The 25709-nt window shown below is 36.9% G+C and overlaps 2 protein-coding genes across 9 annotated transcripts in view; one reads left to right on the top strand and one right to left on the bottom strand.

Moving 5' to 3' along the window:
- RALGPS2 (Ral GEF with PH domain and SH3 binding motif 2) overlaps positions 1 to 25709 on the bottom strand; it is a 161711-nt gene that overhangs the window by 41884 nt on the left and 94118 nt on the right. The window lies entirely within an intron of this gene.
- On the top strand, positions 368 to 23876 carry ANGPTL1 (angiopoietin like 1). Of its 5 annotated transcripts, XM_005667787.4 has the most exons (5): positions 368 to 673; positions 5959 to 6804; positions 20067 to 20260; positions 21632 to 21902; positions 23195 to 23876. In XM_005667787.4, exons 1-5 carry the CDS (start codon positions 664 to 666, stop codon positions 23380 to 23382), a joined length of 1509 nt encoding a protein of 502 aa, XP_005667844.1. In that variant the 5' UTR covers positions 368 to 663; the 3' UTR covers positions 23383 to 23876.

Raw genomic sequence — 25709 nt, 5'->3', positions numbered from 1 at the left:
GCCTGCAACTGCATCTATGTGAAGCTCAGTACTGTTTTTTCACTATTTAACTTAAAAGATCTCTGGCCAGCAGACTGAAATGTTTGTTTTGTAATTGCCTGCTGAACTATGATAGTTTGTTTCCAGATGGTGCCCTTCCTTCAACCTGCACACAGTCTCTCCTTGTTCAGAGCCATTCAACCTCCTGCTGATCCCACTACCCCCACCCCTATTTAAGGCTACGGAGAGGAAATCCTAAGGAGATTTTCCCCCCAGCCTCCAGCAAGTTTTTGGTGACGTAATATGTGGGCTGAACTTGAGTCTACCGAGAAAGAGAGGGAATCACTATCCAAGGGTACTTTATATACAATCGGGCTCAGCAGCAGCTGGTTACTGCATTTCTCCATGTGGCAGACAGAGCAAAGCCACAATGCTTTCTCTGCTGGATTAAAGACAGCCCGCAGACCAGAACTTCCACTATACTACTTAAAATTACATAGGTGGCTTGTCAAATTCAATTGATTAGTGCTTCAGAAGAAAAAGAAGTTCCATATTACAGCTTGGATTCAACGGTCCAAAACAAAAATGCAGTTGCCATTAAAGTCACAGACGAACAAACTTCTACACTGATTTTTAAAGGCAAGATTAAGAGCAGCCAAGCTTCTGGGTTTGCTTTATCAACAGATGCAAAAAGGTATTTCACGGTTTCTTTTATGTTTTAAAATTCTATATATGTGGAGATGTATAGTTATTTTACATTTGCAGTAGAAAACTCAAAATCTCTTATTACTCAAAGAACTTTGGAATATTCTACAGTTTACTTCGTCTGAAAAAGGTTTTGTTTTGTAACTTTAAGTAAAAACTGGTCATTATATACTTTAGGATGATTAATGAATTATCCTGAGGTTCAAGTTAATGATATTTAGGGTACATGTTTTATAGACTGATGCATACATGCTGGTTTTCTGAAAACAAGTGACAGTAGAAAGAAATTTTAACAAGCAAGAGAGTAAATGTATAAGATTTATAGCACAGTGATTAAAAAACAAATGGATACAAACTAGAGAAAATAACTAAACATGATGAGTCTCTTTATACAGCTACATTGTATGTGCTAAAGATTTACACAGGCGGTTACTATCGTAAAGTATAGCTACAAAACACAGCTAAGAAGATATAAAATGAACTGAAAGGCTCTGCAACAATACCTCAATTATTGCATGACCAAATCTAATTTAAATATTAATACTCAGTGTAAATAGTAAAGATTTAAAATAAGTCCATGATATTTCTTGATAAAACTGAAACTTTGTTTTCCAAGTTTACATGTACCAGTACTTTAACTTGAGTAACAGAACTTAAAACTGCTATAACGCAGATTATGTGAAAAAAATGGAGAGAGAGATATGTAAAAAGATCCTAAAACTATGAAAGATGTGAAATCAGAAGAAGAAATAAAATGAGATAGAAGTACAGTGTAAGCAGTCAGCATTAACAACAGAAAATAAGAATCCAGAAGACACATTTACATACATGATTAAAAATACTTAATATTTTTAGACAGATATAACTTTGGACAACGAACACGATTCTTTCACCAGTCTATCTGGGGACTTTGTATTATCAGAATTATTAAAAATAAAATTACTAATTACCAACAATGAGCTTTAAACAGCAGAAGAAACTTAAATTTGTTATGATTTGGGGATCCTCTGTCCTTTTAAAAAAATCAAAGAAATTCAAGGTAAGAATCTTCAACAAGCCAATAATGGAGCTGCTGAAATAAAATTTCATCCTCTTTACTTCCACGTCCTTTCCTTAAAGAGTCAAAACTCTTAAATACTGGGAGGATCTCTGCTAAACATATTTTTACTAGAAATTCTGATAAAATTTCCAATCAGTACTGGATCTGAAACATTGTCATTCTCTTTCTTTTTTTTTTGCTGTTACCACGAAAAGTACAGGACCTCAATTATATTTCTGTTCTTACTGAGGCCTTAGGCAAGCATTTAATCTGAAACCTATTTATCCCTTTCTTAAATAGCTCCAGGGGATGAGACTGTTCTCAGGTCTCTTCCCAGAGCGTAATTCACAACCTAGACGTTCTTTATCTAAAATATCTTCAATGCTTCATAAATTTAAGTTCATTGCCTCTTGCTGTTTTCAGTGCATGACACAGCCAGTTAAATGCCTCTATGCGTTTACCATCTGAAAGGAAGAAAAACCTTAGCTTTCATTTCTTCTACTAGCTGGCAATGTAGCAACTATGAAGAGAAATAGGACCAATAAAATTAACTCAAAGCATGGAAGACTTTTTTTTTCCTCCTAAAAACAACCAAGCAAAGACATAGATTTAAACTTAAGTATGCTGTAACTAATTTACAACATTCTCGAGGGGCCTAGGAAAAATTTTAACGTATACAGAAGGGTTTTATGAGGTAACAGATTTATGGATCTTTCACTTTTAAAACTGAACATATGTGGGAAAATATTAAATAAGAGAATGTTTTCGTAAAAGGTATAAGTAAATGTATTTTAAAAACCCATTCTTTACTCATGACGTAGCTAGTCTACTACTTAAGAAATACAGTTCTTTATTCAGCTTTAGGTGACAACGAAGTCATGGCTCCTGTAAAGGATAAGGGAATTGTATGTATTTTTAAAAAATAAACTTTCAGTTGTCTCCTTTAAATATTAACTTAGGTCAGATTCTCTTATGGCACATGGTGAGTCATCATATGATTTAATCATATAGGAACCCACAAAGAGCCAAGACGGAATACACCAAAAGAAGCTATTGTTAGTTTAGTTTAGATTTGTATTTTCACATTTTTGTTCTTTTCATGACAACACTGAGGCAAAGTTACAATAACAGACTTAGATCATATGCTCTTAGTTGTTCTATAAAAATCTGGGTCTGGTGGGAAGACAAGCTCTTCAATCAGAATTAATCAGAATAGTGTTCAGAAAATTCTACATGTTTTGAAGTTTCACGATACTGTCTGGATTTTCCTTGTTTTGGTAGCTTATTTCATGATTATTTAAATAAAGTAAGTTTAGGATCTAAGAGTTTCCATCCATTACTGACGTGAAATGAGGGCACTGAACACTGAATGTGTTAACTGCGTGGGAGAAATGCTGTACATATACCCAGGAGGCTGATGGCTTCTTTTTTTACTGTCTTCGGTTTCAAAAATAAACCATATCTAAATTCCACGAATATGTAAAAATAACAACAAATATTTTATTGGTTTTTGGTATAGTTGACTCTAGTATAGTAACTACAGTTCTTTTTAAAATAAAATAGATTGATGACACTTGGTCTAAATATTCTGCTGACGTCAGAAGGCAAAGTTATGAAAACAAAAAAAATGAAAGTACCCATCCAAGTGTGCCTTTTGGGTATTAGCAAACAGAAGGCCTCTGATACAAATATGGAATATCATTATCCTTCCCATCTTGATTATGTCTGTAAAAGAAAAATAATTCTCCACACTCCATTCTTTGCTTTATTTTCATTATCACCCTGTTTTGCAAACACTACTCATTTGAAACAACTGGAGGAAGGAGACATGGTTCTAGAAAGTAGTCTTCATCCTTATGATTCTAGGTGAAAAGTCCATATTTCACTGACATAAGCTTTAATTTTAGGAGGGCTCATAACCCCAAGTTAGACATAACTATCAACAAGCAGATAAGATGGAAGGAAAGGAATGACAGCAGAAAAGTCTGGGATAAAAAAATCATCCACGGGTACTTGTGCATAATTAAATAATGGGTCAGTGCAAAGAGAAGCAAACCAAGAAAAGACTGTGGAAGACAAGATACACAAAGTTAAGACACTTCTATAGTTATAACGTGACTAGGATAAAAAAAAAAAATCACAGGTTGAGAATGTTATAAGTAGAAGATCTGAATGCCATCTGAGCTTCCCCGGGTTTATTTCTTTGCAGAATGGTATATGTTTACCTCACAGGGCTGCTGTGGATGCCAACAGGTAACATGAGTTATATTTAAGCACGACACAAATATAATGGACTGCTATAGTGTTGGTGCTAAGAGAATTGTATAGAATATGTTGCCACACGATGTAGTTGTTATTCATATTAAAAACATGAATGCTGGCACCTTCTGCCTGGGTTCAAATTCTGGGTTTATGCCTCAGAAGCTGTGTAACTCTGGGTGAAGTTCTTCACCTCTGGATGCCAGTTTTTTTCATCTGAAAAGGAGGACTGCAAAAAAGTAACTCAGAGGGTTGTGGTGAGAAGTAAATGATTTAATTCAGGCAGAAGGCTTAAAACAATAGCCTCGAACTAACGAGGACCCAATCGATATGAACTACTGTTATTGTTATGTTGCTATTATTAACAGCAGGCATAAACAATTTGGGATGTGGCTTCCCAAATTAAAAAAAAGTACCTGGGTGGGAAATGGGAGAGAAAAGTTCTCAGTGTATCCAAGGCCAAACACAAGAAACAGTAGATAGGAACCAAGTTTACAAGAGTGGGAAGATGGGCCATCCTACAGCAGCTTGTTAATGGACCTGATGGGGCAACATATCTTACTCATTCTACGGCTACTACTCTGTAGGGAGGTATAACTAAAAAGAAAGGAAGCAGCTGTGGTTCTCGGAACCAGTTCTAGTGCTTCCTCTAGCGTTTCTATAGAAACTCTTTCATAAAGGAAAAGTATTTCTTTTTTTTTTTTCTTGTTTTTTTTTTAGTACTCAAATGAATTTATCACATCTGTAGTTATATAATGATCATAACAATCCAATTTCACAGGATTTCCATCCCACAGCCCAAGCACATCCCCCCACCCCCAAAACTGTCCCCTCCAGAGACCATAAGTTTTTTAATGTCTGTGAGTCAGCATCTGTTTTGCAAAGAAGTTCAGTCTGTCCTTTTTTCAGATTCCACATGTCAGTGAAAGCATTTGATGTTGGTGTCTCATTGTATGGCTGACTTCACTTAGTATGATAAGGGAAAAGTATTTCTTATCTGCCATTCCAAGCACACATTTTAGCATATGTGCCACTGCTATAAACACTAACTGAAGAGCCAGGGAATCTGAGTTCTAGACCTGGTTCTAGTATCACCTATTTGTGTGGTCTGTGACTTCAGCGTGCGCATGGATGCAGAGAGGTCGTGAATGAGATGGGCTCTAAGGTACCTTCCAACTCTAACACTCATATTCGGTGGAAGCTAGGTTTTTTCTTGGTAATGGTTATAGAAAATTATGAACATTTTACTAAAATGCAGTTCAGTGGAACTTCTATTAGAAGAACATACCTGCTGAGCTGTATATAAGCTTAGAGCTTATATATGATTATGGTTTAGAAAACACAATTACCCATCATGACTGTAAGCACTGTATCATTCTTAAACTTGTCACCAATCCCATAGGCTCATGCTACACAAACAAACAAAAAACATGATGCTAAAACTTTTCTGTTTTAGATCGGTCTAAAAAGATTTCTTTAATCTGATAGTAAAAAAGACACTTATTAGAGAGGGCCAATTCAAGTGAAATCACACAATATAAATATAAAACACTGGTAACTTTCACCCTAGTTAGGAAAGAACATTTTAATTAATGCCTTTCAAAGATTGTGTGCCATTTTCAGAGCCTGAAGAGAGTCAGTGAGCTTTCTTAATGTAAGGAAGTATCGTACTAGGGTCTCAAAAGCCCCAGGAGCACCTAACAGTATGCCTCAGCACACAGCAATAAGGTGGTAGTTGGAGAGCTATTCTCTGAAATCTAATTTTTAAACAGATGTGAAGGCACTCTATTACTGAATTTCAAAAACTAGTAACTTTACTTCTGGATCATTTTATTAACACCAACAGGTATTTAGTTTTATCCTTAGATTTTTTTTTTTTAATATCACTGACTTTAAAAGTAGATTCATATTAATTTTTTTTTTTTTTACTTTTTTCCCTTCATTGTTTTTTTTGTTTGTTTGTTTGTTTTTAAAAGACGTCATACACGCTCATTGCAAAATGAAGGCTCTGATCTGGACCCTAAGTGTGCTTTTCTTCCTACTAATGGGCATTGGACAATGCAGAGGAGGACAGTTCAAAATAAAAAAAATAACCCAGAGGAGATACCCTCGAGCCACAGATGGTAAAGAGGAAGTAAAGAAGTGTGCATACACATTCCTGGTGCCTGAACAAAAAATAACAGGGCCCATCTGTGTCAATACCAAAGGGCAAGACGCGGGCACGATTAAAGACATGATCACCAGGATGGACCTTGAAAACCTGAAGGACGTGCTCTCCAGGCAGAAGCGGGAAATAGATGTCCTGCAACTGGTGGTGGATGTCGATGGAAACATTGTCAATGAGGTAAAGCTGCTGAGAAAAGAAAGCCGAAACATGAACTCGCGTGTCACGCAACTCTACATGCAACTGCTACATGAGATTATCCGCAAGAGGGATAATTCGCTTGAACTTTCCCAGCTGGAAAATAAAATCCTCAATGTCACCACGGAAATGTTGAAGATGGCAACAAGGTACAGGGAACTCGAGGTGAAATACGCGTCCTTGACTGATCTGGTCAATAACCAGTCTGTGATGATCACTCTGTTGGAAGAACAGTGCTTGAGGATATTTTCCCGACAAGACCCCCATCTGTCTCCTCCTCTTGTCCAGGTAGTGCCACAGCATATTCCTAACAGTCATCAGTACACTCCCGGCCTGCTGGGAGGCAATGAGATACAGAGGGATCCAGGTTATCCCAGAGATTTAATGCCCCCACCTGACCTGGCAACTCCTCCCACCAAAAGCCCTTTCAAGATCCCACCGGTAACTTTCATCAACGAAGGTGAGTTACTCCTCCTGTTAACGATGGAAGTACGAGGTTAATGTGTTGTGTGGTTTATGGATTGATGCTCCTAATACATGGCTGTTCTTCATTTTGGGGATGTGATTATACATGAACATTAAAGTTTCTATTTTTGTTTCCTATTAACCAAGAAGTGATCTTAAATATACATCTCTAAGCTCTGAGACTTTGTAAAAACAGTATTTTCTGTGGAAAAAGTAATTGCTCATCCAAATTCTTATAATCTAAATTACTAGCACTGAGACAAAAATGAGTCCACAAGCCACTTCCAACCTTTATGAGCACCCTACTGGCCTCCAGTTAGGTCCTTACTGCTGCTAAACAATCCTTTCATTCATCTCTTGCTGCTCTTCCCTTCATCCATCTTTCTCCAAAGGAACACGTAAAAATCTGCTTTTACTCTCCTAAAGCCTATAATTAACCTCTTCCTCATCTCCACTCTCAGCACGTGTATTGTCTACACCGAGACAGTCTATGCAGGCCTAGAAGTCTTGTTTTTTCCTACCTTGAAAACATCTGCACAAAACCTATGCCTTCTTACCTTCGTCTCCAGAGGAAAAGTATCCTTTCTATTTTCCAAAACTAAAAAACCACCATTGGATCTCATAACCAAGTAAGTATAAATTAGTTTTCACTAAAAAACCCGAGAATTGATTCTAATATCTCTACCTCTGTTTCTTAATTTCATTCCTTCTTCCTTCATCCATTCAGTATCAGAAGCTGACCAAGGTGCCCAGAATACAAAGATGAATAATTCGTCTTTCAGTTTAGTAAGCTCACTATTAACCTTCTGAATACATTTATTTCACACCAATGTCCAATTTCTCATAAACCATTCTCCTGAATTCTTTACAAGTTGATTTGTTTTCTTAGAGTGAAGGGAAAAACTCAAATGCCCAAAAGTTAAAACTGCACACCAACTACGACTTAATTTTAAACAACAACAAAAACATAGAACAAAGACAACAACCAGAAACATGAACCTCACGGAGTGGTCTGTCTGTCTGTAGCAGTGGACACCAATGACCACACACATCTCTGCTTTCTGGGGCTTCCACATCATAATTCTGACTCTTCCTGCTTCTCTAGGTCCTTCACTGGCATCTTCTTCCTTCTCCTACGGCTTAAAAAGGCTTTCTTGAAGATATTCTGTTTAGAGGTCTCAGTACTCCTGCAAGGCTACAAGTATCACCACTGCTCAGATGATTCCTGCATGGAGCTCTTCCTCCTGATTCTAACCAAAGCTGGATGTTTGCATCTGGATAGTCGACCATAACCTCATATGCTGCTGTTTCCTCTACTGAAACGCCTTCTTTCAGCTTATCTGTCAACTTGGCAGATTTCAAGACTTCACTGAAAGAGTATCTTTTTTTTTCTTCTCTTTTTTCTTTTTAGGACTGCATCCATGGCATATGGAGAGTCACAGGGTAGGGGCCCAATCAGAGCTACAGCTACCAGCCTACACCACAGCCACAGCAATATCAGATCCCAGCCACGTCTATGACCTACACCACAGCTCACGGCAACGCCCATCCTTATACCCCACTGAGCGAGGCCAGGGATGGAACCAGCAACTTCATGGTTCCTAGCTGGATTTGTTTCCGCTGCGCCACGACGGGAACTCCTAAGATAGTATCTTAAATGTTATACCTTCTCAGATTCAAACCTATTTAGATGGCTCCTTCCCCAAATTGCTGACTATGCCTTGAACTTTTTTTTTTTTTTAACATCACATTACCCTGGAGTTACTGTTTGCACGTCTGTCTCCCTATTAAATTGAATGTTTCAGGAAGAACATGAATTGTCTTTTCATTTTTCTATTTCAGACATCTAGCCAGGATCAGGTTTGGCATACTGTGCGCAGCTTACTGTATGTACTACAATAAATACTTGAGGGATGAATGAGTAAATTAGTAACTAAACCCTAAAGCAATCTTTTCCCCAAATCAGTGTTCTCCTTTCAGAAATAACTAAACTATTATTATAAACACAATACAGAATTACTGAAGAAAATCTAGAAAACATAAACTTTTTAAAAAGGTTTGCTGAATATCCAAATACTCAAACTGTCTTTCTTCTTTTTCCCCTCTCATGAACATGGTGACCAATATTCTTGTAACTTTAAAAATCAACTTTGTTCTCCCCCCCCCATGATTATACCCTTAGGATACAAATTTCTGTAAATAAAATTGATAGGTCAATGGATTTTGATTTCTCTACTGTGGTTTATGTTATTACCCATTCTGGAACTCACTTGGCTCATTTCAGACACTTCTCTCCTGTCTCCTAGACATACACAGTCAACTGAGTTCCGTGTTGCTTTTTAGTCTCCCATGGACATGTCTCTTATTTCTATTCAAAGCAGAACTCTAACTTAGATCCAAATTATCTATGGAAACTAGAGAATAGAGAGGTCCTGGATTACCAGCTGTGTGACTGAGGGAAGGAGGTGCTCTGTGCCTCAGTTTCTTCATCTATAAAGTGGGTATGATAAAATACTTATCTCATGGCGTTTAACACTCAAGGAGGGAGTGGAATAGTGCCTGGCATTCAAATGTTATTCATCCTAAGAATTACATAATAGCTTCCCACCTAGCCTAACACCATTTTCTTCCTCCATCAAATTTTATTCTACACTGCCAACAGAACTGATGTGATCTGCTCATATCCCACTGCACTTCTCCCACTGCAGAGAGAAAAAGTCCAGTTGGCTTAGCCTGGGTAAGACCTGATATCCTCCTCCTCAAACAAAAGCAAAAACAAAACAATCCTACTTCTTTAGTTTTCCTTCTATTAATTCCTTTCACAAAACCATTTGCTTCAGTAAAAGGAATCAATTCACAGTCTTCTAAATTACCTTCCGTGCTTCTAAATTACCTTCCGTGCTTTCTGTCTACTCAAATTATAAGGCTCGGACTGAAATAAAATAAAATGAAATAGTGTCTCTTTAAGCCCCTCTGACTCCCATAGGCTTGAAGTGCAATTGTTCCTACACAAATGTCTCTACTCTCCATAACGGAGACACAATATTTCTTATATTCCCTTTTGAATTATCAGTCATCTTTACATTACACAGTCTTTATAAATAAAAGGACTACATCTAAATAAAATGTCTTCCATCTACATTACAAGCTCCTTCCTAACATTTGGATAATGTGTCATCTGCAGATGCTAAATAAATAATGGCTGACTTGATACTACATTTTTATAGAGCTTCTTAAAGTTGTCATCCAAATAACTTTATGAAAATATTTTACACATCGATCCATTTTCTACTGTCCTAACTCTCAGTAACTACAGGCTATAGTACCATTAAATTAGGTAAATGAAGTTCATTATCAATATCCCCACACCATCTGCTTTCCAAAGGAATGATGTGTATGAAATAATCACCTGGGTACAGAAAGAAGAAATATTTATTTTTTACATCCTTTAAAAAATGTATGTCTAGTGTAAGCTTTTAATACACACACTTTATCAGTAGTTTGCATACATACTTTATAAGTAAATACAACCGAAGTGTGTGAAAAAAATTTTAACTGATGGGATATACAACTATATGGGTACCAAGATGACTGCCATGGAGTGTCTTCTGTGGCTGCTGAATCTTAACTGAATGGTATCAGCAGCTCTGGAAGAAATGTTTATTTACATACTCATATACTGACACAGTAAAAATGCCTGTGTAAAATGAGATACATCAGTTCTAGGTTTTATTATACACTGAGCTGTAGGGCAAAAAAATACCCTGATATTACAGAATTGAGTCTCATGCTAAGGATTTAGCTCATCAAAAGCACAGGCGTAACTTTTTCTTATTTGTTGTTATAAGTAAACATTAACTTTTAATTTTTTTCTATAAATGCTGGTCACTGAAATTCAAGGACAGAATTAGCTACACCATAAAATGTTCATTAGCAGGCAAATAAATGTATAAGGGAAACTAAACAAAATTAAGAAAAAGTGTTTCCTTTGTTTCTGACCTTGGGTAAGTCACTTAGCCTGTTTGTCTGTTTCCTCATTTGTACAATGAGAGCACTGATTGGACTGGGAAATTCTAACACCTCTTTCTAGTTCCAATATTCTGTGAGTCTAAAATAATACAAATTACTACAAGCAATAACAAATAGACTTGCTATTTTTCTTTATATACATATAATATGCTAAACTCTTTATTCATATTATTCTTTTTTTAATTAATTAATTAATTAATTAATTAATTTTTCTCTTTTGTTGTTGTTGTTGTTATTGTTGTTGCTATTTCTTGGGCTGCTCCCGCGGCATATGGAGATTCCCAGGCCAGGGGTTGAATCGGAGCTGTAGCCACCGGCCTACGCCAGAGCCACAGCAACGCGGGATCCAAGCCGCGTCTGCGACCTATACCCACTGAGCAAGGGCAGGGACGGAACCCGCAACCTCATGGTTCCTAGTCGGATTGGTTAACCACTGCGCCACGACGGGAACTCCTTATTCATATTATTCTTACATCAGACTGGAAAAAACATCTAAGCTGTCTGGCACTTTCGGGAAAAGGGCAACAATGGATGGCTACTGCTGTACTTACATATGCTTCTGGTACCAAGAAGTTCATATTACTGTACTCTACGTGTAGGTCCATGGTCATTCTAAACTCTTAAATGCATAATGCGTATTATTTAAAAAGTGTTCTAGTCAGTCTCAAAAAGTCAAATACTGCATAATTCCACCTATGTGAGGTACCAAGAGAAATCAAATTCAGAGATCACGTTGCCCTACACCTGAAACTAATAACAACACTGTAAATCAACTATACTCCAATAAAATTAAATTAAAAAATCGGAGAAAGTAGAATTGGTGGTTGTCGGGGGCTGGAGTGTGGGGAGAGTGGGGAATTGCTGCTTAGTGGGTATAGAGTTTCAGTTTCACAAGATGAAGAGTTATGGAGATTAACCGCACAAAAATGAGACTGTATTAATGCCACTGAACTGTATACTTAAAAAACGGTTAAGTTGACCAGCTGTATGTTATGTTATGTATACATTACATAACAAACTTTAGAGAAGAAATTTATTATGAACTTATCACAAATAACAATATTGGGAATGTCACTATTCACCTGGCAAAAAATTGTTAATGTTATTCATTGGCTGTATTGTGGGTTAGTTTTTTGTTTTGTTTTGTTTGTTTGTCTTTTTGCCTTTTCTAGGGCCACTCCCGCGGCAGATGGAGGTTCCCAGGCTAGGGGTCGAATAGGAGCTGTAGCTGCTGGCCTTCACCAGAGCCACAGCAACTCGGGATCTGAGCTGCATCTGCTACCCACACCACAGCTCACGGCAATGCTGGATCCTTAACCCACTGAGCGAGGCCAGGGATCGAACCCGCAACCTCACGGCTCCTAGTAGGATTCGTTAACCACTGAGCCACAGTGGGAACTCCTGGGTTAGTTTTTTAAAAAGGAAACATTCTTTTTTTTTTTTTTTTTGTCTTTTTTTTTGTTGTTGTTGTTGTTGCTATTTCTTGGGCCGCTCCCGCGGCATATGGAGGTTTCCAGGCTAGGGGTCTAATCGGAGCTGTAGCCACTGGCCTACGCCAGAGCCACAGCAACGCCAGAGCCACAGCAACGCGGGATCCGAGCTGCGTCTGCAACCTACACCACAGCTCACGGCAATGCCAGATCGTTAGCCCACTGAGCACGGGCAGGGACCGAACCCGCAACCTCATGGTTCCTAGTCGGATTCGTTAACCACTGCGCCACGACGGGAACTCCGTAAACATTCTTTTACAAATGGTATATTTACAAAAATAAGCTCATTCCATGGAGTTCCTGTTGTGGCTCAGTGGTTAACGAATCCGACTAGGAACCGGGAAGTTGTGGGTTCGATCTCCGGCCTTGCTCAGTGGGTTAAGGATCCGGTGTTGCCATGAGCTGTGGTGTAGGTTGCAGACGCACTTGGATCCCACGTTGCTGTGGTTCTGCCGTAGTCCGGCGGCTGCAGCTCTGATTCAACCCCTAGCCTGAGAACCTCCATATGCCGCGGGAGTGGCCCAAGAAATGGCAAAAAGACAAAAAAAAAAAAAAAAAAAAGGTTCATTCCTTATAAGTGAATGGAGGTGAGAAAGTTGCTTCATAGTACGTTAGAGAATAGATCCGAATATCAGGAAACTTGTGGATTCTGGCCAGGGTTTTCTGAGGCCCAGTTGCTTCTTTTGTGTTAAAAAAAAAAAAAAAAGTTTGCTGTGATGATTAAATGAGGCGATACATGTGAAAATGCTCTGTCTATGGTCTGACCATCATTATTATATTTTTTGGGTACACATCCCAACATATGCCATGCCACGTATGGGAATATAAAAGGTAAGCTTAAAAAGCTGAATTTGAAAAGCAGTTATTAGCAAGTAAAAATGTGCTTTTTAGTGGGTAATAAGCTGATTTTCAATTACTTATAATGCTTCCTATTAGTACATTTAAAAAAGTACAATTGGTTTCAGTGGAATATTTATATTAACACTTAAACTAAGAAAAACTAAACTAAAGGAGACTAGTTAAGCAAAGAAGCTGAAAAAGGATTCTATTAACCAGTTATGAAAAATAATGGATATATTCTTAAGTAATTTCAATATAAAAAGCTCGGGATGCTAACCGGCTTTTAAACTTATAAATTAATGAACAAAGTAGTTTACATTATTAAAAGAAAGAATCTATTATCATTTTAGAAATTATTTGCCTCAAACACCCCACTCCAGAAACTCTGTGGAATATATTTATCTTATACTTAACTCACAACCCAGTTAAAAAGTTTACCTTTCAAAAAACTGTACTTGCTGACCAATTTTTGAAAGCTCTAAATTGGTTATCTTTTTTGGTCCTCTTTCTCCTATCACAAAGCACAGGATTGGGACAAAGTAAGAAAACAACTGAGATATTCAACAATAAAAAGAACAGATTTTCCTTTTAATTGAAGTAATTAGTTTCATTATAGAAAAAAACAGGCATGTTAAATAAAGATGGTTCCTAGTATAGGTGTTACTAAAAGTATGAGATCTTTTTTCCTTTTTAACCCACTGTTCTGTTCAAATTATGGGTTCTCAATGAAAAATACATGCTGGAAAATATGCACTGACTGGTCAGTCAATGTGCAAATATGCATGACCGGTCAGTATTTTTCTTTCTATGATGAATCAAAGCTACTAACTGGAGTTTCTTAGCCTTATATATCAATCACCAAATAAACCGAGGAAGAAAGAGACTGTGTGTTCAAATTCAAGGTACAGAATTCAAAGAAAAAAAAAAGTAAAGAAATAAAAACCAAAAAGGAGTTTCCATTGTGGCTCAGTGGTTAACGAATCCGACTAGGAGCCATGAGGTTGCGGGTTCCATCCCTGGATTCACTTAGTGGGTTAAGGATCCAGCATTGCCGTGAGCTGTGGTGTAGGTTGCAGACGCAGCTCAGATCCCGAGTTGCTGTGGCTCTGGTGAAGGCCAGCAGCTACAGCTCCTATTCGACCCCTAGCCTGGGAACCTCCATCTGCCGCGGGAGTGGCCCTAGAAAAGGCAAAAAGACAAACAAACAAAAAAACCAAGGTACAGAATTCTATTTTCCTGCCTTGAGAGGAATCCATTGAATGTCAAGGAAGAGGAGCCTATTTCAAGATTATTCAAACGCAAGAAAAAGGCTAGTAAAATTACTTTTTTTTTTTTTTTTTTTTCTTTTTTGGCCACCCCATGGCATATGGAGTTCCTGGGCCACGGATCAGATCCAAGCCACAGCTGTGACCTACACTGCAGCTGCAGCCAGTACTGGATCCTTTAACCCACTGTGCTGGGCTGAGGACTGAACCAGCGGCCCAGCGCTACAGCGATGCCGCCGATCCCACTGAGCCACAGTGGAACTCCTAAAACTCAAACACAGCAGGACCACCTATTTTGAAAGCAAGGTATTTCCAGTCTATATCCTTTGAGCTATTATGAATACATTCCTGAATCACACACATATATATATATATATCATGTATAAATCGATCAATTTATTTCTGATAATATGCAAACGAGCAAGTTAAAACTGGCTTCTGAAAAATAAAGCTGCTATGTTATCTTTTCTTTTTTACAGCCATACTGTGGCAGACGGAAGTTTCCAGGTCAGAAGTCAAATGGGAGCTGCAACTACCTACCCACCCACGCCGATCCAGTATTACCCACGCACACCGCAACAGTACTGGATCTAAGCCGCATCTGCAACCTACACTACAAGCCTGTGGCGATGTTGGGTCCCTAACTCACTGAGTCACAATGGGAATTCCTAATGATTCCTATTAAACATTTTTCAATGGTATAGAGAAAGTAGTAAAACCTTTACTATAAGAATGATCTATAATCTAATTCTACAGCAGAAAATACATAGGATATGCAAGTAATAATTTGAAAATATTTCTGACAAGATCAATAGCATACTCTGGGCTAAGGTAGGTTAATGGTTTATTTATCAAAATAAGTATTAACAAATACTAAACTTTAATATCTACTACTGAGGAGAAAAAAAATAGCTATAAGCACTAGTAATTTTACCTACATGTCTTGAAACAAGAATTTCAACTACGTTTTCCTAAGTCTTTATATCAACCAAATCCAACAGGTATCCAAACTGTAAAGTGAATCCCACTACAAAAAAATTAAAGTTGAAGGAGTTCCCGTTGTGGCTCAGAGGTAACAAACCTGACTAGTACCCATGAGGATGCATGTTCGATCCCTGGCCTCGCTCAGTGGATTAAGGATCCTGCATTGCTGTTGCTGTTGGGTAGGCCAGCACCTGCAGCTCTGATTTGACCCCTAGCCTGGGAACTTCTCGGCCCCCAAAAGCAAGCAAGCAAACAAACAACAAAAAAAGAAAACCAAAGAAAATTAAAGTTGAAGATAATTTTAAATCTGCATAAGTTGAAGTTTTATCAAGTCAAACCTAAAGCTAGAAAACCCAGAACTCCCCAATTTCCTTGAACACCCAAGGGACTATTAAATAGCAGAAAAGGAACAAACTGTATTTCACAAATACTCTGTCAATATTCAAAACCTTGTTGTTTCTAAATATTTTACAGCAATTCAAATAATGTAATCAAAGTCCACCTTGTGAATATATAGTTAAATATAAAATGTAAACTGTCAAAGCTACAGTCAAGTGAGTGCACAGCAAACGTTTACAAAGATGACATTCACAGAATAAGCAAATTTCTGAAATGAAAGAAATATTTACATGTATTGCAACAAAACCACTTCATGTTTGCATTAACTATAATACTAATAGGTTTTAAAATAAGAGCAACATTCCTCAGATATCCTTGACTATTCTCAAAGTGACAACTTAAAAAAAAAATCTGGCTAATTTTGTAAACAGCTATGATGAGTGCATTCTTAGACTGAAGAAGTCAATTTCAGCCCTACAGCCGACCTCAAGAGCTCCACTGACAATTTAGACATGCTAAACTTGTAACTCCTCTAGGATACCAACCTCTCTTCTCTGTCTCCATGCTCACAAGCCATGTGTGCCCTTGATCAGACCCTCTATCCTTGCGACACTCACTCAGACTCAATCTTCACAACTCGGCTCAGACGGAGCTGACTCCATCTCTTCCCCACAAATCTGGGTTAGCTCTTTCTTAGCCCGGGTTCCCATGTGCCCTGCTAATGCCATCAGAGTACTGATCCAGCTGTAGCACTTGGTACTTCCCCCGCTTCCCACTGGACTCTATGGCTGGTGTTTCTTATCCCTGCAGCCCAGAACAGTCCCTAGCCTATAGCAGATGCAGAAAAGACATTTCTGGGAGAAATAATGCAGAACTGAGGAAACCACTCTGGTTGCCAGAAATCATTTACTTCAACAAATACTTGAGGACCTAAGTGGCTTAAATCAAGGATATACAACCAGAAAATACAGTCCTTGTCCATGGGGGGTTCTATGAGTAAACAAATATTCTGCATTACACAGAATAATCTAAGATTGGAATTGGGAATCATACTTCATTTCTCCCTCCATCTCATTCCCACATATGAAATTGAAATGCTCTAACTGCATCCTACCCGAAATAAACCTCTCTACACTTCTCTGACTTGAGGCATGTTTCTGTAATGTGAAGTAGCTCATACGTGACGGATTAAAAAAAGGAGAATAATATCAGTAAAATGGTCATATTGGTTCATATGGGATCTTTTTCCGAGCATATTAATATTCTGTGCTGCAAGTTACTGCAGCTGGAAACAAGGTATGCTAACATGAGCACTAGTTGTTATTTTTAGTGTATGATTTTGATTTAGTGCATGAGATTTTTCAGGAAAATGTCATTTTTCTACAATGGAAATGACTGTACATTCATCCTTGAATAGCCACATTCAATTTATTAATTAAATAAATATATTTATTAAACAACCTACTTAAATTATTAAATAGGTTACTACCATGTGTCAAAGACAGTAAAAAAGAAAAGGTAACTTGGAGTTCCTGTTGTGGCTCAGTGGTTAACGAATCCGACTAAGAACCATGAGGTTGCAGGTTCGGTCCCTGGCCTTGCTCAGAGCTGTGTAGGCTGCAGATGTGGCTCGGATCCCGTGTTGCTGTGGCTGTGGCGTAGGCCAGTGGCACAGCTCCGATTCGACCCCTAGCCTGGGAACCTCCATATGCTGCAGGAGTGACCTGAGAAAAAGGCAAAAAAAAAAAAAAAAGAAAAGGTAACTAAATCACCAGTGACTACATTGTTAGGTACTGTGTTGAAGGGCTCTGAATACTTAGTAATTTAAATTCAAAACTGATAAGGGAGATAATATAAAAATAATTCACACTGAATTTAAATGGCATGTGATCTAATTTATGGCTAGTTTGAAAAGGGCAAATACTATTTTTAGAATAGTCCTCTCCAGCTTATGAACTACTTCTGAGCTTTCACAAACTAACTAAACATCCTTGTGAATATATATAAAAACACAATTTCTTAAAATTTTAGCAAATCAAACCCAGTTACATATAAAAAACAATATTATACCATGGCCAAGTTGAGATTATTCCAGGAACACAAGTAGATAAATAAAAAGCCTTTGACAAAATTCTAAATCTATCCATGGTAAGCACTCTCCACAAACTAGGAATGGAAGGGACAAGAATTTTTAAAACAGTTACTTACAGCTTAAAGGAAAACATGCTCATAGTAAATACAAGACTGGACATCACAGAAGAGAAATAAAATTTATAAAAAAATCAAATTGAGACCCTAGAGCTAAAATATTTAGTAACTAAAATAAATTTAACCCAAGAAAAACTGCATTAAGTCCTTGCAGTTTCTGCAAAATTTTTTACCAGTAATCTAAAGTGCTTATAGTCACTGTATTATAATTTTTAAAAACTTGAAACATAGAGAAGTATCAATGAAACAGTAAAAATATGGATTAGAGAAATTCATCTTTTTTGGGGAGTGGTGCAAACCTAAGGCAGTGAGAATGAGAAAAGGGACGTGAGGCAAGGAAAAACGGGAGGTAACACAAGGTGAGAGCAAGTTGAGGCTGGTTCATGAAAAACCCGGAGGAGGCAATCACCTCTGATTTTGGTGTATGGTTTTCAATTTCCTTGTACTTAAAACATGAAGGCAAATTAATTAATACCTTTTTAAGCAAATCAACTTGCCTATTTAATAGTTAAAACACTTACATCTGTAACATTGATGACATGAAGTCAAAAATAGTCTTCATCCTCAAGGAATAATTTAGAGGGAAGAGTTTACATTCTCTAAAAATCCCTTCTAATGATGTAACTGTATATTTATTTAATAAGATTAATTCTACCCCAGCAAGGCCCTACAGGGACCCTGAATATACTTGGTGCAGTTTAGATAATAACACATTTCTCAAAATTTCAACAATCCTATTACCATTAAAATACAGCTTTTCTTGTATGAATTTTATTTGACTAAACTCTAGTTCACATAATTTCTAGAAATTATATATAAAATTTGACAACTGAAATGTCTATATTCTTTCGGTGGTTCTAATAAATCTTTAGGGTAGTTCTTATTTCTGAATAAGTATTAGTATTAGTATTTTTACATGCTTATCAACAAAAGCATCAAAACACGGAAGGAGGGTGAAACTAAAGAATGCTCAGTAAAACTAGAAGCTTTCTTTCTTTAGGTAAAAGTTACGAAAATCACAGGTTCAAGAGTCAGACACTCTACAAAAGATTTTACAAAATGTTTTGTCATTTAAAAAAATATGAAGAACTTATTAGTGGATTAAAAAACAAGGAGCAAATTCATGAAATGAAATAACACGGGGACAACTATATCATAAGAATTCAGAGCACAGATTCTGGGATTAGAAAGAAATAGATTTCAGTCTGGTTTATTACCTTCTATGATACATAACTTTAGTTAGCTAGCTGTTCCACCTACAGAACATCTGTAAACTATCACAAGGTCATTGTGCAGATTAAATAAGAAAATTACTAATAGTTACACAAATTGATAGAACTCTTTAGAAAGGCATTCTGCCAACATTCCTGGAATGTATTCTTGTAAGGGAAAAAGTTAAAAGATTCCAAAAGTTTGGAAAACTGGTTTATTTTAAGGCTTCTCGGTCTTTAATATGTGAATGTATATTGTGAGTTTCTGTAGGGTAATATAATATTTCGCCATTTTAAAACTCATTTGACCATGGTATGCCATTTTCACTGAGTATCTCAAGGGACTACTGTGTTCCATTGAAATCAAATTTTGGAAACTGTGAATTGAGCACTATGCAGAGTCATAAAACTGTTTGCACCATTGTAATCCAGTAGATCAATCCTGCAGCACTTTTATAAGTACGAAAAAACGAAGCCAGTAGAAGACACTTTATATAGCGTTATCTAAACAGCAAAAATCAGATAAAAGCTCTGTGTCAAATGACAAAGGAGTAAACAGTGATATATCAACATCAAAGGCTGTGTATTACAGCTACTATAAATGCTAAAACAAAAGCTGTATGGAAATGTTTGTTAAACTAAAAAGACAGAATGCAATTTCTTATGTGTGGTAGAATCTCAGCAATATAAAAATGTATGTATATGGACAAACACTTGCAAGATCAGTGAAAAATGATAGTGGGACTGGGGTAATCCTTTTAGTTTAACTTTTAGATAAAAAGTGGTTATCTGTAAAGAAAGATACAAAGGTAAGACTCTTGACTAAAAACTATTTTAATATAGCTCTTTTCCTAGTAAGTTCCTTGGCAATCAAAGATATCTGAATTGCAGGACCATTCAAAGATTGTCAGCATGCAAAAGAAGCTGGACATTCAGTCAGCGGGATTTATATGATCAAACCAGAAAACAGCAATGGACCAATGCAGTTATGGTGTGAGAACAGTTTGGACCCTGGGGGATGGACTGTTATTCAGAAGAGAACAGATGGCTCTGTCAATTTCTTCAGAAACTGGGAGAATTATAAGGTAATTCAGTGATTCGGACCTGGGGTAGAGCAAAAGCAGCTTTTGCAACAGCAGCCATTCTATGCAATAAATAAGATAAATAGTTAAAACAACTATTCGTATGTTTTTCATTATCTCTTTGCCAAAAAGATGAGTCTCCTTTCTGATTTTAAAGTCAAAATTAAAATGTAAAAAGGTACATTTAAAGAAGATGTACTTTAAAATGTTTCCTTTTAGTCTGAATGGCTTCATTCTTTGCCAAGACTGTTTCCTCATTTCCTTTTCTAAGACAACTGCTTTTTTATTTATGACCACATTTATATCCACTATCAAGTGCATTTAATCAGAGGTAATTAGTACTAGAAAAGGGTCACTTTTTTGGAAGTTCTATACTGATGCTTATAATTGTGAGGCATTAATATATCCATGTGAGAAATACAAATTTCTTTTTAAGGGCCACCACCCATGGCATATGCAAGTTCCCAGGAAAGAGGTCAAAATTGGAGCTATAGCTGCTGGCCTACACCACAACCATAGCAATGAGTGATCTGAGGCATGTCTGTGACCAACACCACAGCTCATGGCAACGCTGGATCCTTAACCCAGCGAGTGAGGCCAGGGATGGAACCCGTGTCCTCACAGATACTAGTCAGGTTTGTTACTGCTACGCCACGATGGGAACTCAGAGAAGCGTAAATTTCTAAACAAGTAACTAGGAAAAAAATCCTATAACATGACCTTCTTGAAAATACATTTAGTGTTAGGATCAAGTTTATCAAAATTATATTCTGCTGCATACCTGCAATGGCAAATACTTACCAAAATAAGATAGTTAACTCATTATTTTTTCTAAACACTAACCTACAATTTTTCAAGAAGGAACTCTGAGGATTACTATTTCATTGCCCTATATTTATTAATTTTATCTATAATAGAGCCAAAGAAGATAACTTGTTTAAAAGAGATACTATCATTTTTATGGAATATTGTAAAAAGGTCAGGTGTCCTTTTTGCTTGACTACGGTTGAGGACAGAATCTATACGCTTGCAGAACCAAAATTTGGTTGAGTATGAGAGAAATCAGGAACCCTTTTCAAGGATCTGGGTAGTTCACTAGGTAATGTGTTTTATAAGCTTTTTATACTTTTCAGTCCCTTTTGTCTTTGTCTTATTTGCTGAGTTTGAAGTTGGCTGTGCAAACAAATATTGGCAAATGAACAGAAAGAAAAATGAAACAAAATGACCATCAGAAGATCAGGTGATCTACAGAAATGGAAGTTCACATTACCACTTCAATGGCCAATATCTTTATGCTATCAAATGATTAAAACCTATCTGTAAAAAAAGTTAACTTTACTTATTCATGTTCTCATGTTCTTTGTTTATTAACAGAAAGGATTTGGAAACACTGATGGAGAATATTGGCTTGGACTGGAAAATATCTATATGCTTAGCAATCAAGATAATTATAAGCTGTTGATTGAATTAGAAGACTGGAGTGATAAAAAAGTCTATGCAGAATACAGCAGCTTTCGCCTGGAACCTGAAAGTGAATTCTACAGACTGCGCCTGGGCACTTACCAGGGAAATGCCGGGGATTCTATGATGTGGCATAATGGTAAACAGTTCACCACACTGGACAGAGATAAAGATATGTATGCAGGTGAGCAAGAAAAACCCGATGTGTATTCTCTGTAGAGTCACCACTTTCTATGCATTAAATAGAAATCTGTTAAAAAAAAGTACAGGGCACTAAAAATCTTCCCAGAAAGGTCATTTTGGACTCAGAAAGTGAGTATAACCATCCGAAAGGTACAGCTTTTAGGAGCATTTCTCTAAGCCCATCTCAAAATGTGCACTCTGTGAACAAGGTTTTATTGTTGTGACTTGATGGAGTTTGGGAGGGAAACAAACAAACTCATCTGGAAGTAAAACTTCCAACTGCTTAAAATTCGTAACAAAGCCCACTGGCCACCTACCATGTGCCAGGACCTGCTGTAGGTGCTGAGCACATGACAGTGAACAAAGTTGCTGCCCTTCTGGACTGACTTTCTAGGAGACAAAATGATTTGGCCGCCGGTGACAATTACTTTAGGAAAAATAAAATGAGTAAGGGAACATGGGTGGGTGCTATTTTATGTGGGTTGGCCAAAAAAGTTAACATTGAATAAAGACCTGCAGGGAGCAGTCAGCAAGCCATCAGCACTTGGGGTAAAGGCATTTCCTGGTAAAGCAGAAGAGCGACATGTGGTATAGGGATAGCAGGGAAAAAAAGGGGGGGGGGGAGGGGAAATACTCTCTTTAGAAAGAATTAATTAGGCCATCGACATAATTTTAAAATCTAATTTTCATATACTTTTGCCTTTTTAACTTAGGTTTCTGGCCCTGATAAAGAGATACTCCCTGAAAACTGATTTATGTTCAGTATGTTCAGCTGTGTCTTTGGCAGGCAGCACCTAAGTCTCTGTCACACTGGCAAAAGAGGAAAAAAAGGCAGGCAGATATGACCATAACATATGCCTTATTTATAGAAATTCATTTGATAGTACTATTTTATTTTTTGCTATTTTGAAAAACCAGTTTTTCCCAAACTTTACTCTCTTGAGCAATTCCATATCTTTCCTTCTCTATCTCTCCTTCTCTCTCTCTCACATACAGACACTGCTTGCATTTGATTTACCCTGCTACCCAGAAAATTCAATCACTTTAAAAAAAGAGGTGTACTAACAAGCAGAGGGCAAAATAAAAAGGCAATTCAAGTGATCTTTCAGGTAGTTGATACTTACAGCAATAGTAACCATACATGAGGTATCAGAGCTATGAAGATGCAGGTACCTGAAATCAGTAAGAGAAACTCAAAAAACTGTTCTAAAGGTAGCCTAAGTTTTTGGTAGTTTACAGAGCACCACACTTAGAAGGAACTTTTACTCTAATGTCTGTATTTTCTCCCTCAAGGAAACTGCGCCCACTTTCATAAAGGGGGATGGTGGTACAATGCCTGTGCACACTCCAACCTCAACGGAGTATGGTACAGAGGAGGCCACTACAGAAGCAGGTACCAAGACGGAATATTCTGGGCCGAATACCGAGGCGGGTCCTACTCCTTGAGAGCAGTTCAGATGATGATCAAGCCTATTGACTGAAGAGAAACAGTCTCCAATTTAACGACACAGAACTCTGTATTTTTCAGTTCTGAAAAATGTAAATGGTACACGTATATTATTTTGCACAATGCATTCCTACAGATAGTTTTTTAAAATGAATTTTACCCTAACTAAAAAAGGGGATTTATAAAGGTAGTTTCATCTTCCCTCAATATACTACAGAAGATTAGGTGTCTATAATCCTAGCTATTTTAAAAATAATGACTAAATACAAAGTTTGTTTTCTAAAATGTAAATATCTGCCACAGTATAAAACAAATCTTAGCTTTATTTTAAATCAAAAGTCAATACATGTTTAAGATCCTTAACGATTTATTTAAAAACTTTATGAGAGTGCTGTAACTTCCAATGGAAAAATAATTTTAAGATTTCAGCAAAGTATTTTTATTTATAAAAATACAGACAGGAAATTAGAAAAAAAAACCTCTAGTTTTGCCTTCATTTTGCATGAATAAAAGTTATTTCAGATTGAATTTGTGCCTTTCACATGAAATGATTAAATCTGAATTCTTCAACACTATATTTATATCAATTTCCAAAATAAAGATACCCACACTATTAAAATACGTATTTTTTAAAACCAAAAAAGATACGTAGTATTTAAAACATCAATATATGAAAACAAATATACAAATGAATTATATATTTCATTTCAAATACTGATAATATTTTCAGTACTATCTTCATATGATTTGCTGAACACCCAAATCTCTTGAAATTCATTTTGTGTTGTTCTATCAGTAACATGTTGATAACAGAAAAATGCAGGCTATTTAGTGAGTCAATAGTTCTACAGATCTGGATTATAACTATAAGCTTATTCATTAATACTTTTTTCTCCCTAATTTACTGATTTTACTATTGACAAAAAACTTGTCTGTTAGGCAAGTCCGAAAGCTTGGACAGCTTTACATGCATTACTGAATACTTGTGGGTGGGACTAAAACAACTTCAAGGAACTGTCAGCTATTCTTCCAATACTGAGAGATTCAACAGCTTCAGAGTGGAATCCATAGGGGTTTGGCAAGTCCAAATCGCTAATTCCATTTTACAACGTGTGTGTCTTAACTCATCTTTGCAACTAACTTTATTGCCAATCTTCTAGAAATTTTTTTTTGTTTTACTAGAAATATGTTCACTGCTTAGAGCTGGGCCTTCCCTTAATTCACTCGTGAACTAAAAATTTTAGAGAAATCTCTTGAGAGTCAACCAGTCAGAACTGAAGATAATCATTTGAACAACTCAAGTCCATCAACATGATCAATGTTTTTGCTCTACCACATCTCAAAATACAACTTCTGGTGAAACAAGGTAAGAGAACATCAGACCTATAGTGACGTTATTTTATTTTTTTTCTACCTAGGGCCATCTCAGAACAGTTTTAAAGTTCCTCTCCCCATCCCTCAGAATAAAAAAAAAAAAAAAAAAAAAAAAACTGCTATAAATTTTCTAGGAGAAATTTGGCATCTAATAAACAAATAAAACTTAACCAGGGCATTCCATTTATTTACACAACTACAGCATTTCACTTAAACATCCAAAACCCTATTAAAGACAAGTCTTACAGAATTTTCACAGAAGAGGAATATCATTAAAACTAGAATTATATGGAAGTTGACACACAAACTAGAAAACTGTGCTGACTGCTAATGACCCTGGCCATGGGTCCATTCCACTCTCCTTTACTGAGGTGTTATAGATCTGCCCTGAAGTTCCTGGACAGCTTAAGAATAATATAGGCAACTGAGTTCCTTGAGAGCAAGGAATAAGATGCGGTATTAAATGATAGCTAAGCATAGGTCCTAAAGTCAGAGCTGCAAGGCTCACATCTACCACGTCCGTGTGGTCCCTGGGGCAATTTATGTACTCCTGCCTCTTATCTGTGAAATGGGAGGTAACAACAATACCTAGCTCATGTAGTTACTGTGAAAATCAAATAAGGTAATAATACTTGTGGTAAAACATTTAGAATAATGCCTGACACTAGTAAACAGTACACTTTTAACTATCGGATTGCTACTGCTCATCTATGTACCTTCTGCCTATACCCACCATGGTGCCTTGTGCACAGAGTGGGTCAGCAATAAATGTATTAAAAGGAACAATGTCCAAATTTTCAGATATAAAATTACACTGATCTACGATCTTCATTTGCAAATCTAACAGAGCTATGTAAGCTGTTATGGTAAATAGTTAAGAGAATGGACCGCAGGAAAAATTAAGGCAAGAACAGCCACGGTACGGGATTTTAGTCTAACGAGCATCTTGTGAGACATGAGATAGGTCACAGGTATGGCAGGCAAGGT

This window comes from Sus scrofa, chromosome 9 (assembly GCF_054392235.1).
Source record: "Sus scrofa isolate SSC_HxYL_T2T_F1_AM1 chromosome 9, Sscrofa_HxYL_maternal_Yorkshire_Landrace_v2.0, whole genome shotgun sequence".
NCBI lineage: Eukaryota > Metazoa > Chordata > Mammalia > Artiodactyla > Suidae > Sus > Sus scrofa.
The sequence above is the reverse complement of the archived record's forward strand: the minus strand, read 5'-3'. Positions and strand labels throughout refer to the sequence as shown.